Here is a 16,960-nt window from a genome sequence, read left to right on the forward strand (position 1 = left end):
ATTTCTGTGGACTTCATGGCTTGGTACTAGACAGGTGTGTGTATTTCTAAATCATGTCCAATCAACTGAACATGTTACAGGTGGATTCCAATCAAGGTCAAGATTCATTTCAAAGAAGATCAAAGGACACAGGACCCATCTGGCATTGGTCTAAATACAACAGTTTTTGCATTGTCATTGTAGGTTATTGTGTGTAGATTCGTGGCAGAACAACAACAATGGTCAATAAATTCAGTCGATAACACAACAACATTTTAAGAAAGTGAAGGGCTCTGAAAACTTCCTGAAGACGCTAGATTTTCTGTTTAACTGTTTCCAAAGGACAATCTCAGCTCTTACCGAGGCAATAAAACGGACAACGCATTTGTAATACAGCCAAATGCCCAGGTATTGAGGTAGTGATTCGTTTTCATTGCTGGGGAGGAGGGCAGCATAATGTCCCTCACCGACTGATATTAAATAATACATTACTAATAAATAAATAAATAAATAATATGCATAGAAATACGGAGTGTTCAGTGGTCATGTGGGATGCCCCGCTTCTCTAGTCGCAACAACACACATTGCTCTTTACCTCCCTCATCCCCCTCTCTTTACCTCCCTCATCCCCCTCTCTTTACCTCCCTCCATCCCCCTCTCTTTACCTCCCTCCATCCACCTCTCTTTACCTCCCTCCATCCACCTCTCTTTTCCTCCCTCCATCCTTCTCTCCTTCTCTCTCATGCTAGTAGACGGCAATGCTGGGCCACCACACAAGCGCTACACATTCCATTCCCATGAAGGCGTTTTGGTAGCCCTTTGCCAGTTAACCCCTGCACCGGCCTGAGTGGCTGGCGCGAGCCTCGCCGACGGCTACAGCCACCGTAGCCGGCGGCCAACAGCGGAGGAGCTCGGCATGCCCACCGAGCGGCCCATCTGTGGTCGGTATTAAACAAGTCCACCCCCCCAGGGCCGGGGCCATCACGCTGAGTAATAGACACACAGATAGAGGCAACAGGTCACCCGCTGGGATGACAATGGCAGTACACACACACACACACCCATTCAGACACACAAAACAAATACACAAGCTCATGTCACAACACACACACACACTAAATGATGACACAGACACATGTCTGGCGCACACCCGGAAGCCCAGGGTTGTGTTGGGTTTGTTCTTGGAGAGAAAAAGAAAAAGAGAGAGAAAGAAAGAAAGACAGAGAGAGAGATAAGCAGTTAGCTTTATTGTCATGTTATTGTTCTTCTCCTCCCCCTTTTGAAGGACAGTGTTTTCATCTGGTTTTGTTTGGCTGCGTGGACAGTTCTGGTTCTGCCTGATGTCTGACAGGGTCACTGCCAAAGTGTTGTAATGTCACTGCTTTATTATACAGATCAACACCCTGGAGGTTACAGATCCCGGTGAAAAAACAAGACATCTTTCGGCATGGCTGTGCAGAGGCTCACCGACAGATGGAGAAAAAAACAGATGGTCTATATTATAGTGCAGATCTGCTTGCCTCAGTACCTGAGTGTAGAGGATGTCTTCGCCACTCAAAACAGAGAAATTTAGATTGCCAGCATTCCAAACTATATAACATTAAAATATCTTGGGCACTAAACAAAAATATGCAACATCGCACCCAAGAAATGTGTTATTACTTATTTACAGGCAACTGAAAACGTCTTCCCTTGGAAAGATGCTCTTTTAAGATTGCTTTGCTTTCCCTCCCCCGGTCTCCTTCTCAAAACCCATTGGAGGAGAAGGACAGAGGAGAAGATGCGAGGAGCATCCAATGTTGAATGTTTCAGGCAACTCGTTTCCCGCTTTTTGTGCAGAATGCCGGTGCCTCATTATTTGGCTGGTGGGTCACAAATAGCGTTCTGATTTCGGGGTCTGAGGTCAACCTTTGCGTTTGACCAGAACCAAAACACCCGATTCCCAATCCAAACCAAGCTATCGACGATTCAGCGTTTCAACGTCCTTTAACAGACCCTCATATCAAGCGCTCAGTAGTATATATGTATATTATATCAAATAAAATACATATACACTATGGATTGGATTAATAAGAACAATATTTTGCACAGTTGAGTATGGGTCAGAAATTGCAAAGTAAATGATGAGGGTCTCAGGAACTGTTTCCCCCCCCCGATAAATTGTGAGAAATCTTCCCTCTGGCCTTCCAGCACCACTTCTAGTTTCAGAGCCAAGCCAGCAGTGGGAGGCAAAGTGCTCTGAGGCTGGTTACATAGGACCTTGTTGCAGTTCAAGGTGATTGTCAGTCAAAATCAACCAGCTGTCTGTCTATCACTTAAGGTGCATTCTGGGAGTTTTGGTCACTGGTTGTAAAAGAGGTGCTGTCAAGCCAACACAGGCCCCCGAAAACTGTGCCCCGTGTGATAGCTGTGGATATATGTACCCCATGTAATCAAACACTGCTCGCTTTCCAGTGTGGAATTGTTTGGCTAACTGAGACCTGATAGTTGCTCTACTTATAAAGGTATGCCCACATAAACAACCAATTACATATCCAGGACAAAAACGGGAAGTTTCAAAAAACGATGTTGATATTTGCAAAAGTGCCAGACTGCATCTTCAAGTGTGAACAAATTGTACTGAGAATTGAACAGACGCTGTAATCTATTTACATGCAAAAAACATTTGCTGAATGCTCTGGTCCAAACACCGACTGGGTCGAAAATCTGATCGGAACAGGCCTGCATGTGTGGATGTCGCCTTAGTTAACTCAGAAACCTATTTGTGTAATGGACATTGATAAACCAGCCATATGAAACGGGGCCAAAATCTCCACTTCAGGGCAGTTGTTGCCCTGCCCTGGTTCATGTTAAACTACAGCACAGGAAATAGCCCGATAATGCCCGTTTATCTACTCGTAGGGTATCCTTAGTCAGACACAGGCATGACAACTTGATATAATTGCACGTTTTTGTTGTTGTAAAAATACATGCACAAGTCTACCATGTAATTACTAAGTGAAAAGGTTTGAGTCAACATCCATGAACCTAACTCAGCCCATGAACTCCAAGTTGGGCCGTGGACTAGTCCACATAGGCTATCCGAATCAACTGGCTACGATTTCATAGTTACGTCATCTACATAAAATCTGATTTCTCCGAACCACAGTGAAACCGGAGCGGTTGTCAATCAGCTTGATATCTCCCCTCCCCCTTCACCTCAGTCTCTCTCTCTCTCTCTGTCTCCCGGTTATCCCTCCTGTCATCGGCAGGGGTCGCATGGTATTCAGCATGGAAGGAGAAGTCGAACTACAACTCTGAGTGAACGCATGGATAAACACTCCTACATGACAAAGCAGACAGGGAGTGAGCGCGCTGCTGGAACATAGAAACAGACGAACGTTTTGGGAGGAAAGATAGCCAAGATAGTTCCATATTTTTACATGCTACATTTACGTTCTTTGGTTGTACACAATTTCAGTAAGCGTTTCACGCTTTAGTTGCTGAAACATTTATATTTTTCCCTCAAAGTGAACTTTACGCGTATTTTTCCTGCTGCGAACCAAATTTATTTATCGATAGAGCATCATTGCAAAAGCTTGATAGTGCTGAAGTGAGAACACCAGCGGATGTGAGGAGTGTGTTTTCAGAGACTCAACCCCTTATTCTTTCAAACCTTCTGTTTCTTTTTGTTTGGTCCAACAATAGAGAGAGAGAAAGAGGGAGAGAGAGAGTGAGAGAGAAAGAGAGAGAGAGAGTCACAGGGATTGGACTTGCTTTCATGCCGTCAGTCTTGCGGACCCAGAGATGGACGTGAGATTTTATCCAGCACCCCCTTCAAGCGTGGGTTCATGTACATTACCTACTGATTCAAGTTGCCTGACCTCTTTGGACTATTATCACTGCAACAAGGTAATAACCACTCAATTCTAATTAGTCAGGCTATGTAGGCAACACGTACGTTTAAAAAAAGTTGCATGCTTTTTAGTTCTGTTGTGTGTTGTGCGGATATTCTGCATTTGTCACCCGTGCATATTGATAACAGTGACTTCCACTGAAACATAATCGCATGGCATGAACTGCACAGGCTTCAGCTTTGAAAGACAATTTCATTATCGATGGATGGATGGATACATTTCGAAACTGTCCTGCGTCTGTGTGAACTTGAACTCCGCAGTAGCTTAACTCCCCGAAAGTTGACATCCTTTCCTTCTCATCCTCTCCATAACGTGTGTAACTATGATGAACTAGATGCCGAACCTTTCACTGTACATTGTAGCTTGTATAGAGGCGGGTGGTTTCTGTAGAGTCCCATGAAGTAGCCTACGTTGAAGTAGTCTACGCTGTGCATCAAGCCTATCCGGTGAAGTGCAAATAGCCACTTAATAATCAAATTTGACGCAAATTATGCATGTTTTCCCCTGGGTTTACTTTCCAGTGTATGCCCGTACTTAACGCGATATCAAGTACAAGTTTTTTTTTTTTCTCGCAGAATAGCTATTCTACACAATAGCATTAACCCTATGGTAAAAGTATCCTAATAATATCCAATTAATATGAAACGAATTAGCAACATAACAAAATATGCAATATAAATATAATATTTACTTTTCACGGGTAGGCGCCTCCGGAAAGACTCACCGTGTCTCCTACATTTATTAGGACCTGGCTATACACATATGGTAACGGAATTGCATGCCTCGATCCAAAACACCTGCAACGCTATCGGAAATAAGAACTATATAATAATAAACACTGGGAATTAAATTAACCACTTCCAGCCGTCACAATACGTCGACATTTAGTAGGCCAGCTAGTCTATAGGTGAGAAAGACTGCAGTCACACAGACAGCTCGATTCTCATCGTTTCCCCACTAATTGGACTTTTGACCAATCGTGTCAGATCTTTCCACACCAGATATTATTCTGCGCTGATCTGATTGGCCTAAATACCAATTAGTGGAAAGAAAGAACAGAATTGAGCTGCCTGTTTAAACGCAGCCTTGTAGCCCTGTGCATGGATTGTACTGACAACGCAGTATGTGATCGTTTTACCATTATACTTTCCACATTTACTTATTCTTGTGCTCAGTTATTCATGAATGTATATGGATGGAGGATTTACAAAACAAGGAATCATATTTTATTGGGGTTGAAAATATCAATTATCCGGATTGTTTTAGATTGCCCTTGGGACAACAACGGCACCTGTCAACAAAGTTTTTTTCTTACAGATGTTATAGGGTGAAAGGGAGCTAAAAATCTAACCAGTTGACGACAGATATTTACGAGACATTATTTCTATCTCGTTGTCGAATGCGCGAATGTTTCAATATGCGTACATTTGCGTCCATCCATATGCACCCTATTGCGCGTTAGGTTATCCTGCGTCGAGCTCATATAGGGTATTATTTTCTACGATCTCGAACGTCTTCCAAACGATCATTCTCATGTTGATTTTTAGGCTGGATTAGAATTTATCGTGGATACATGACTTGCGTCTTCCTATAATGTATGTTCCTTCCTCAACCATTTAAAATGTATAAGCCTTAGAATCCCTAGTGCGCACAGTAGTTTAATTATTAGTGGTTTTCAACTGTGAGCATAATTAAATACGTCTATGTACGGAAATGCCTAAATTGTGTGTAATTAGCCTGTTCAATTATGGCATGAGTAGCCCAAGATATTTTGAATATTTTTAGTCATTTGTCCCAGCACTTGTCTCAACTTGTCTGTAATTGCCCTGTAACAAGAAGCCTAATAACATTTCCAGTAGTAACAAACACTGAAAAAATCTATGCATAAAGCAGTAGATTTCATACATTTTGATTTGGTAAGTGTTCTAATTTAGGTTACATAATAATAGGCCTGTCCTATTGGATATCGTTGACGCACCCTATTACACAAGCCTTCTTAGCGTGAACTGCTCAACCTGAAGAGAAATGGTGAGAAGTTGTTGAACCCGGTGTCAGGTCAGAATTTGGCTGTGCGTTATGTCCATCGCTGGTTGACAGTGAATCGAGTCTGTCGGTTAAGGTGGTTGTCAGTGTTCGGGTTATGTAAACCTTTTGTCTGTAAATACACACCGATATTCCCCGGCTGAGTGGAGGATTTCACACACACACACAAAAATATGATAGTTGTACTTAATTAAGGAATTAAACCGTACGATGTTCCCCCCCCCATACCTTGGCGCTGTCACACACTTGTAGTACTTCAAGATCAAACGTGGATTGCTTTTCCAGGCCGTAGGCCCCGCGGCTTTGAGTGTAAAACTACCGTCATGATTCATGCAACTCTTGTTTGCACTGCTGCTGCCAAGTTGGGTGAGAGGTTACGGTTTTGGGTTGCACGGAGAGTTTCGCACAGCCTTGTCTCTGCTAAAGTGGCCAGTGCCTTTTCACTGCACTGCACTGCACATTGTCGTAGGCACTGTCTGCACCCCCTCCCACCCCCCCTCCCCCGCTGTGCACTGTATTTGTGGCAGGACCAGGCGATGGTAGGACAGGTCGTTCACCGTTACATCACAGTGGTGATACCGCTGTTGGAGGTCCAACGGGTCACTGTGGAGGCGAACAATCGCCGTGGAAACGACGTCGTGGTTCAGAACTGTCCCAGCTCACTGTGACTGATGGCGTTCTACTATGTTGCTGCTCCATCCGGAAGTGGCTATGGAAACCGGGTCATTCAGTGTAAACAGCTCGCGGGCTACTTCCTGTGCTGGCTAAAGCTCGCACACTGTGGTGTCTGAGTGAGACGCCTGCATTCCTGCAGGTTTAACGTGAACTAGGGCCTCAGGTGACACGCCACAGATGCATAGATGCCACGACTATCTGTGGGGCTAGTAATGTCTGGAGCTTCGGAAGACATGTAAAATGTGTTCAGTGAAACTGGCTTGACCGGATGTGGGTTTGTGTTCGGTGCATTTTATGGATAATGATTGACAAGCCAACTGTTTTGTTCCCATGGATATTCATGTATGAACATCTAGGTCACATTATACATTTCCTGGACTAAAAAGCATTCTCAGTGGCAAATCTCTATTGGATTTTTTCCCCCCAGGATTACGGTTAATCTGACAGCGGTACGGCATCCCGGATATTTCAGTTTAAAGGTGCACTCAGGGATTTCCAAAGCGTACAGATGCATGTGTATAGTGGAACACAAAATGTAGCCCTCCAGTTAAAAGGTCCACTGTCTCCCTACACCCTATCCTAAATCAAGCATTAATTAAGCAGCCTCCTTAAAAAAAAAAAACGAAGACATTATGATGTCAAAAGAAGAGCCAGATGGGAGGAGTCGGGAGTCATCCCTGGTCTATTCCTGTAGTAACTCTCTGGGCCCCTGCTTTTTCTACTCTCTCCAAGTTGCATAGGCCTGCATTGGTTTAGTCCCAAACAGCATCCTATCCCCTTTTCTGTCCGTTGCCCACAGGCTGCCCTGCTAGGCTCCGGTCAAAAGCAGTGCGCCACATAAAGAATAGGGCAACGTTTGGGAGGCGCCCGTTGTCTCCGCACTTGCTAACTTTTTCCTGTGATTCATCCTCACTTTTAGCCCCAGATTCTCTCCTAATCTTCTTGAAGACGCTGCGTTTCCCTCCCTCTATATGTGCCTTGTGAGTGGGTGTGCTGTTTGTTCGGCGCAGGCCTGTGGAGCCTGCGCTCACCAGCGCTGAAGGGGCCACTAGACTTCTTCACAAATGCACGTTCCGTTTAGAGACTATTTGTCAAATGCATTACGACTTGTGTGCAGCCCAAGGCAGAATCTCTTCGCCAAAACAAAGTTGGATCGATTACCGTATCCAGCTAGCTGCCGTAGTCCCCTCCTGGTCATCCAGCACGTGGGTGTATGGTCGCATGGATCGGACATGTAAAGCCTACTGTACACACTGTAGTTAGAAGAAAGTGTGCACAAATGTTTTTGTGGAACTGGTAGCTGCAAAGCTGTGTGTGTGTGTGTGTGTGTGTGTATGTGTCATGCATCTCTAACCAATATCACGCCTCAAGACGAGAGCGTTGCAGGATATGATTTCATGGGGGTGACCCTCAGGTGTGAACATCTTCTGTGGCCTCCTCGCTCTGTGCCCCGCTGTGTCCACGGCGACCAGAGACGTCCCGGTTAACGCAGCGTTTCCCCTTACTCATCGGCCGCCGGGCACCGTCCGCCGACTCAGAAATCGATCAGACTCTTATTAGGAGTAAAGGAGTCACGGGAATGCATGTCACGCCTGTTTCAGCTCGGAGACGTTCCCATTTAGCCAGTATACCACTTTGAAATGGTTAACGGGCGGGTCCGAAGTCCAGGGTTGGTCTTCCTCATGTTTCACCTCTCAGAACGTGTCAGGTTTCTCTCTCCTCTCCCTGGTAACTTCACCTTAGGTGAAAAATCAAATGATTTCTAGCAGTAACACATTCTGTGCACAGTGCGGTGTATTAAGTGGAAGTAAGTGGTCTTAGGCGGAGTGGAACCCCCCCCCCTCCCACCCCGTACACACACCCCCATTCAGACATTTTGCTGACTGGCTAATACGAGCAGGCACTGCTATTCTCCCTGGGAAAGCGTTAACCCATGCGTACCGTAAAAGGAAGGCATGGCGGGCAGAGGAGCACCCAAAAACACCCACAGAGGACCTACACAGGACCCCTTGTACATCACCATCAATCCAAACCAACCCAAATATACAGAATCGTGGTGCAAAATGGAAAAAAAGTTCTGCATTTCTCAGGTGCTTCCCAGTTCGCTGCAGATAAGACTTGTTGGGTGTACAATACAGTAGATTTATGTAATTTACAAGTTGAGTGGTTGGCAGGACCACTTCCTGGTATTAATCAGGCGTTCCTCCATGTGCCTGAGGTAGTTTTTTATATTTTTTATTTACGTTGCCAGCAGCAGCAATGTCAAAAGGTCACATGGGGAAATCAGGTAGCCTGGAGCTGATTATATCTCAGAGTTAATGATAAGTATAGAGCCATTCTCTAGGGGAAGCTGAGCTGGAATTGCCTTCCACACAGTGACTAGCCTACTCCATTACCTCAGAAAATGATTTCTAACCAGGTTCCCCTCATCGTTGTGCTTTGACTTATTTATTAAAAACACGACAAAAAAAATAAAAAAATCAGCGAGGAGCCGCGGGAGAACGCCGTTTCATCAACAGAAAAAAAAGTAATGCATTTTAAGCAAGTCAATGGCATTTTTCTACAATAGCGAGGTATCAGTTTTCTGAACAGCGGGGTGGTTCGGTCAATGTGATCCTCATATCTCTCCCCGTAATTTGAACGGGGAAAAACGGCTGGCGCCTTAAAAATGAACAAACCTGCCTTTATTTTTCGATGCCATGCCAGTAGTGACCCGATAGCTGTCCTGCCTTTTATGAACGTATCCTGGGTTCCGCAGATGGTGGCTGGGACTAGACCGCTGGCTCTGTGAAGAATAAGAGATGGATCCAGTAATGCTTGCAGTAAATAAGCCCGGGGTCCTCTGGGACTGAGCCCTGACTCTGGTTTAGCCGGGAGAGCGAGCCACACAGGCACTGTGACTGGGCCTGTGTGGAGCGCCGGCCTGCTGCCCCACAGCCCTCCGTGATCCAGCCCTGACTCAGAGCGGAACTCTCGCGCCGTCGCCGTGTGAAGCTCTCACCGTGTGTAAGTGGTTTAGAGTCACCGTCGTCTCAGAGTAGATGGAGTGGCTCGGTTGATCAGCTGCATCCAAAGTGGAGTCCTCTTGGCTTTGTGACACCCGACGGTGCGTGTTGTTGAGACTGCCGTGCAGTCCTCTTGTTATTCCAATTACAGCTTCAGACGCTCTTTATGTTAATTGGGATTAATTGCAATTGGGTGGTGCGTTAGGACGAGTTTGCGTCGGTCATTGAAGATAATTTGCACGCGTCACGGCAATACTGCACAGGAAGTGAATCCCACACACATTTTGTAATGGCTGAAGAAATTAAAGGTCTACGTGGTGATTTTTGTTTGATAGCTCTGTTGTCACAAAGTAATATTATCTGTCATTATTGTCATTGCTGTCGAAGCACACAGTGTAGAAACGGACCTCCGGCCTCCTGATCTAAAGCGCTCCTTTTCTTGGTGTGTGTCTGTATGTGTGTGTGTGTGTGTGTGTGTGTGTGTGTGTGTGTGTGTGGGTGGTGTGGGGGGGCTGTCAGAGTGCTTAAATCGATACCCCTCAGGAAGCAATGCCACTTTTTTTCTCCCTTTTTCTCTCTTCCAATTTCTCTCTCCCTCCCTCTCCCTCTTTCTTTCTCTCTGTCCCTCTGTCTGTTTCCCCCTCTCCCTCTCTTTCTCTTCATTCTGTCCATTCCTCTTTCTCTCTTTTCCCTCTCTCCCTCTCTCCCTTTCTTTCTATCTTTCTCTCATTCTATTTCTTTTCTTCTCTCCTACTCTCCTCTCTCCCACTTCCTTTTCAACATTCACTCCGTACCTCTTTCTCTCTCTCTCTCGCCCCCTTACAATTTCTCTATATTCGGGTTCCTGATTGGTCGGGGGGGGGGGGGGGGGGGGTTTAGGATTTTTGAAGGGAGAGGGCAGGGGTTTGGGTGGAGTTGGGTGCACTTTATTTTTCAGTGTCTGTAATGTCACTCAGCGATGTGAAAACCAAAATGAACCTTGTCTCCAGATGTGTTCCAGACCAGATAGTCACATGAAAGACAAACGCTTATTGTTTTAGTGCACTTGGGGTGGTTCAAACCCAAACTGCAGAAAATGCTGATTGATGGATCTGACTAAAAGGAGGAGAGAAAAAAAGTGAGTGAGCGGTTAAAGACAGAGAGAGAAAGAGAGAGAATCTGCTTGGTGGGACCAAACTTAACCGTTTCCTCACTCAGTCTGCATCAAGAAGGGGGAAAACCCTGACAGCAGTTCACAGCAGCCGACGTTCACAGGTTCGTTCATTTGCCTGCCAGAATGGTCCACCTTCCCAGAACACAGGCCTTCCTTTAACGGGGCCTCTCTGTTTCACGGCCCAAAGTACACGTTTCTCCCAATGCCCAGTCAAGCAGCACTGCACCCAACAAAATGGCAATTATTGTATGTAATGTGGAAGTGTTGTTGTTTTGCCAAAGCAACTCAGCAATACTGTACACAGTGTTACATTCAGGATGCATGCTTGCGGTTTTCTGTTTTTATTTTTGGTCGCTAAGTGTTAACCTCCTGTCAGTATGGCTAGATAGAACATCTGTGAAGTCTGCATCATAACCATTATCTTTATATCAACAATGCACTATAGGCCCTGCTGTGATGTGACAGTGGAAGAATCAGCCAGGTATACGCTGCGTTGTAGCTGTCGGCCTAGGTCACTATCACCACCTCCGCTCTTTAACCCTGAAATGTAAACGATTTATGTGATTGGAACCCCAGGTTTTCACAGGAACACCCCAGTATATCACACCTCGCTGAGAGTGCACGTCGTCACTCTGCTCTCAGCACACACCTCTGCAGTTCAGTCTGTTTCGCATAACAACTTTCAACGAGGAAGCCAATCTACCGGTTTACCTGTAGTCTCTGAAATGGTCGGTAGTTTGTGATTGGTTGCTACAAGCAGGAAATGAAACACGGGCCGAGAGGAACGAGGCGGGTCGGCAGGAGCACATTCAATGGAGACTTGTAAAGTTTGACGGGCTCTGGACACGGATGATACCGTAAGATACTCTGGTGATATTTTTGAGAGGGATGGCGATGAGAGAGACTGAGGCTACTCACAGATTCTGGCCCAAATGACACACACTTCCCCCATGAGCTGCCCCTGGGAGTCTGGTCTAAACGAGTGTGAGACTATTTAGGAAAAAGTGCACCATTTGGGATTCAATTCTGGTGCCAAACAATGAGTGAAAAATGTACTGCCAACTGAAGAAGTGTTAGCCACACTTAAAAGTCCAAGCCCTATCTCTCTCAGGGGGCGGGGTGGGGGGGGGGGGTATAACAGGTTAAAGCAACAGCCGATGTGGACTAGATTTCCCCCCAAATTTCCATTTTGTGTTATTGTACATGTCTGTGTGAGAAAAGTGATGTGACCTTTTTCTGACATCTCACCACACTCCCACTTCTTCCCGGCGAGTTTTCCGGGAAAGTCAGGAGTGATCGCGGCTATCCCAGATTTCATAGGATAAATGTGTAGAAGAGCGATAAACAAACTGTCGACGGAGTGGGAAAACGCAGCTGTCGGGTGTATTAAGAGCAGGCCAGCGAGGCTGGGCAAACAAGAACAGTTGTCTTAGCTTCCCGTGGCATGTCCTGTGCAAATACGCAGCGGGGATAACTGGCTATCGCCGGCCCTGCTAAGTGCCTTGGGCCGGGTTGAGTACACAGGCTGACCCTCCCAGAATTCCCCCCTCCCCGCCCAATCCCCTCCGCTCCCTGACCCCTCCTTGCACGACCAACGTCCCCTCTCCAAGTTGTATGGTAAATACAGAGGTGGCCGTCCGTGTAATTAGTTGTCTCAGATGTGGCCACGGCTTCTCACCAGGCAGCTTTACCCACCAGGTGTAGGACTGCCCAGAGGACGATTTGATGGTGCGCAATGGTCGAGAAAGACCGTAAATGTTACAAGTACAGCACAGTCATATTGATTGAAATGTTCACTAGGCTAAAATGGCACAGTGCCATTGAGTGAGAACTGAGAGTGAGATGAGGTGAACCTCAGATAAACAGGCGAAATCCTTCCCCGGTGAAGGATAGTTCCGTACGAGGCGCAGCAAATTGGACAGTGCATTCCAATGAAAATTAATTTCTTGTGTTTTTGTAAATGCGTGTTAGTCAGTCAGTGTATATATACATTGTGTGGTTTTTTTATTATATTTTTTCATAAGGAACCAGGGGCCTCTACTACAAAGCAAGTCTACCAGAGCCACATATATTTCATTCAAGAGGAGCAAACAATCATTTTAGAGAAATAAGAATATATATATCGTAACGCTATATTTATATATATATATATATATGGAATTATATGTATATAAAAGCAACAGTTGCTGCCGCCAAAAGCAGGAAGGAAAGCTGGCAAAAAAATTGCTGACTGTAAATGCCTAAGTTACAAAGCTTATCAATATCACTGCCCCATGATTAAGGTACAACTAGAATTGACTATTATTACAATTGTGCACACCATTAAATTAATGTGTTGTTGCTTTGATTAATTATTATGGCGTGTAAGAACACTTTTGCTGTATTATTTCATTTGCGACCCTGGCAGGGTTAAGCGTCTTGGGAGCAAATAAAAAATAAATGCATTTGAAAGGACTGCATGGTGGAGAGAACGGTAGTCCAACTGTGACACCTGTCCTTGGGTGAATATTTCTATAGGTGCTAAAAAGGAATTACCTTTTGCCCAGCCTAGCTTTTTCTGAAAACCATTGGTGTCCATGTAGGCAATGTACCAGTATGACCAAACCATGACTATCCTTATATGTGAACATTGATGCTGTGGAATGACTTGCAATTAACAAAATCGCCTTCACTCTCATCCAGCTATGCTGTTATGGGAATGTGGGTGCAGTCTATGGCACCAATCACTCTGGGGAACCTTATGAAAGGGGTAGTGCCTTTTATATAAAACAGTAAACATCATAGGGTCTACATTATTTATAGATGTAGTAGTCAACGTACGTTATTGTCTACCTGCTATTTCATAGAAGACCTCTTTTATAGGCTGTGTGGGCAAGTGGCCTGGGAACACGACACATTTATCAAGTAGGTCTTTTAAAGCAAAAAACACCTTGGCAAATTGCGCAGCAGCCCGTGTTTTTGCTCTCGGCATCACCCACAGCACACAAACTACCTGTAGTAAAAAATGTGTAACGCTATGCATGCAGTCTGTGGAACTGTAAGCACAACTTCAATGTGTCACACTGGAAACATACGGCTTCAAGAAGCTCGCGAAGATACATAATTCCCTCCGTGAAAATCTACATCTTTCATAAAGATACTCATCAGAGAAAGCCAACGCGTTTTGTCTGTCTCTAAATATTCTTGCTTTTCTAAGAGACCCTCTCAATATCCACGCACTGAGCTCCATGGGATCTTCGAAGAATGGTGACGCCATTTTCAAGCGAGAATTGTTAGGTCAGTTGGCGGTGCTTTTATACGCGTTATCTCTAATATAAACTGCTCTGGAGCAGTTAGGTGTGCAGCGTTAGTCACCATGGCGATGTAATCCGGTAAAAAGTTAACCACTGTTGTGTCACTGTCAACCCAGGGTTCAACCTGAAGCTAGCTCGCTAACCCCAAATCCTGCTTCTTAGTGTAGGCCTCAGGAGCTGTGTTGATCACATCAACTACATTCAGTACATTCTCACAGAATACTTCTGCCCTCTGAATGCTACCGGGCTGTGACTTCAGGCTGCCCGATGAGCCTGTACTCACATGGGTTTGGTCCTCTGTCATGTTTCCCTGCCCAGTTTGTCCTGCTGTATGGTATTCCTGTCTGTAGCATGTGGGTTGGTGCTACTTCAGCCAGGTCTAGCTAAAGACATCTGTTTTGTGTGGTTTGTTAGAATTGTTCTCTCTTGGCTTGGTTACTGTGTTCTTCTCGATGTGTGATATTGCAACCTAGTCTCAGAATGATGACGTAGACTATTTTATGTACATTTTAGGCCGGGGATTTCGTAAGATATATTACGTGCAGTAAAATAACGGTAAAAAAAACGGCAACCATCCGCATCTAACACAGGCGCGCTACCCACTGCTTCACTGGGGAACCTGTAACTAGTCATGGCGAGTGGTGTTGTCACAACATAAGTTTGAATTTTTTTTCTTTGTAATCCTAACCCAAACCATAACCCTAACCTTAACCCCAGTGCTGTGATAGCTAACCTTAACCCAAACCCTAACCTGAACCCCAGAGCTGTGAGACGTAACCTTAAACTAAACCTTTTTGTTTCTTAACCGTAGCCCAAACCTCGACCAAAAGATCGACTTTCATAGCGTTCGTAAAATATCATACGTTTGTCTGGCGTTCGTATTCTATTTTACGTTTTAACAGCACTTGTAACATTTGATATACATTGTTATAGCGTTCGTAAGATATGTTACGTTTGAATAATTTCGTAATGTGTCATACGTTTTAGTGGCGCATTGTAATGTAAACTAACATAACGTCACATATCATATGAAATCGGGTGCCTTGGATTTTCGTAAAATAGTCTACGTAGGTTCCTGAGACCAGGTTGGATATTGATGTTGAGTTGATATTCTTCCTCCTTGCCCTACTCTTGCTGGGATGTGTTGGTGTAGCCAAGATGGAGTGCGTTCACACTTCCAACACGACATTGCTCTCCCCTCGCTGGTTTCACATAATCTTTGACACAAAGGCACTGCCGTTTTGGCGCAGCTCTCCGGGAACTGTGTGCCGACAGTATGAGTGTGTAGGTAGAAATACTGAACGCAGTGACTTTTAAGTTGGCTGTCAGAACAGGATGTTCCCCTACACAACTCTTTTCATGCTTAATTTAAAACAGCTTCATTGCGTTATCTGGCTGATTAGTAAAAACAAAAATGTTTGCTGTCTGTTAACATTCTTGGGACTTAACCCAGAATCAATTACCAACATTGGCTGAGTAAATTCCGTGTCTTGTTTTCTTTGCACCACGTTGCTTGCAGGAAATAATTACACCCCAATTCAAATAAGAGTTAGTGTTAAAACGGCTGGAGGGTGACTGATATTATGCCGGTTACTTCAGTTGCCTCGGGTCCCAGCGCTGAGCAGCGCAAAGACGTGTGCTCAACTTCCAGTGGATGTAATGTGCTTGCAGTACCATAATTGCCTGTTTGTAGACGAGAGGGACTCTGAGGTTAATGTTTGTCTTAGCAGTTAAAAATAGTTGGAGGGACTATTAACACTTTGCCAGTTCGCTCAGTTAAGCATTCCTTTGATGTTTCATCAGGGAGATCAAATCAATCAAAAGTCCTATTCTATTTTATGGCTCAGTAATGTTGGAAATGATAAAGGCACTGTCACCCAGGGACAAACCGCTAAGTGGAATGCTTTGAATAGTGAATTTAGGCTGTTTTCCGTCTGTCAGGGGGTCAGTGTGAATGATATAAGTGATTATAGCAATTCCTTTCACTGCTTGGCTGTATTAAACGTCGACATCCTGGCTCCTTAAGCTGTTGTTTTTCTCTGCCTCGTATATTATCTGATACAACCAAGGACTCAGATGAGAATCAATTGAAATGTTGAAACTGTGCAAATTGGGGCGTATGAAATTATGGTAACCTTTTGTCAGCTTTCGCTGATACCAGACTTTCTTAATCAGGTGGGTTTTTGGCAGGCAATTTATTTTCCTAGGTACGAAAAAAGTTATTTTAATTGTGTTCAAAGGAAGCTAATCTGAACATTCTGTTGAAGTTACAAATTGGCTAAAACAGCCCCATTGGACTCTATTCTATGAAATGTTAGTGTGTGACGTTCCCTTTATGCTGTTATGCATGACCATGGGAGTCTGTGAATTATTTCAATTACCCACAAGAAGTCAAGGACGCTGTTGACATGAAAAGAAGAACAGCATAGATTAGTTGGTATGTAGTTGAGCTAGTGTACATTTGGAATGTCAGTAAAAAGGGCTTGGCCACATGCCGACATGCTTATATCTTCTCCTCTTTTCCAAGGATGTATAGTGTACGATGTTAAAAACACCTTCATGAAAAAGGCACTTTAACATTTGTAATATTTGTACAGCTTGCATTGTGCACTTTAAATTAGTTTCAACATGAGTGATTCTCCTCTGCTTCCGCATGGACATTTCAGAGGTAGGCTACATGTGGCTTTTGTGCCAAGTATGAATCCTCTAAATGTATTTACATTTTTCTTCTATAATACATGTGTTTGAGTTATGAACTTCACTATTTTGAAGCTGAAATACACTTAAAATTGCTGTCAGTGCTCACATACTGCATTTAGCTCCTTCTGCTAACAGCAGATTGATGCAGCGTGCTAATAAACTACCCAAAATGGCTGCCTCAACCACACGATTTCTAAATAACAAGCCTTGCTTATG

General features: G+C 44.5%; 1 protein-coding gene across 6 annotated transcripts in view; it reads left to right on the forward strand.

Annotated features, from left to right (window-relative positions):
- Positions 1-3,297: 3,297 nt before the first annotated feature.
- Positions 3,298-16,960, forward strand: part of tox2 (TOX high mobility group box family member 2) — a 104,522-nt gene continuing 90,859 nt past the window's right edge. For 3 of the 6 annotated variants that reach the window (XM_029114128.2, XM_029114130.2, XM_034287316.1), the window contains exon 1: positions 3,298-3,870. In XM_029114128.2, coding sequence (XP_028969961.1) covers positions 3,766-3,870 — 105 coding nt within the window. In that variant the 5' untranslated portion in view covers positions 3,298-3,765. The remainder of the gene's footprint in view (positions 3,871-16,960) is intronic. The other 3 variants (XM_029114129.2, XM_029114132.2, XM_034287315.1) reach the window with 1 other exon arrangement.

This window comes from Esox lucius, chromosome 17 (genome assembly GCF_011004845.1).
Source record: "Esox lucius isolate fEsoLuc1 chromosome 17, fEsoLuc1.pri, whole genome shotgun sequence".
In the NCBI taxonomy this organism is placed as follows: Eukaryota; Metazoa; Chordata; class Actinopteri; order Esociformes; family Esocidae; genus Esox; species Esox lucius.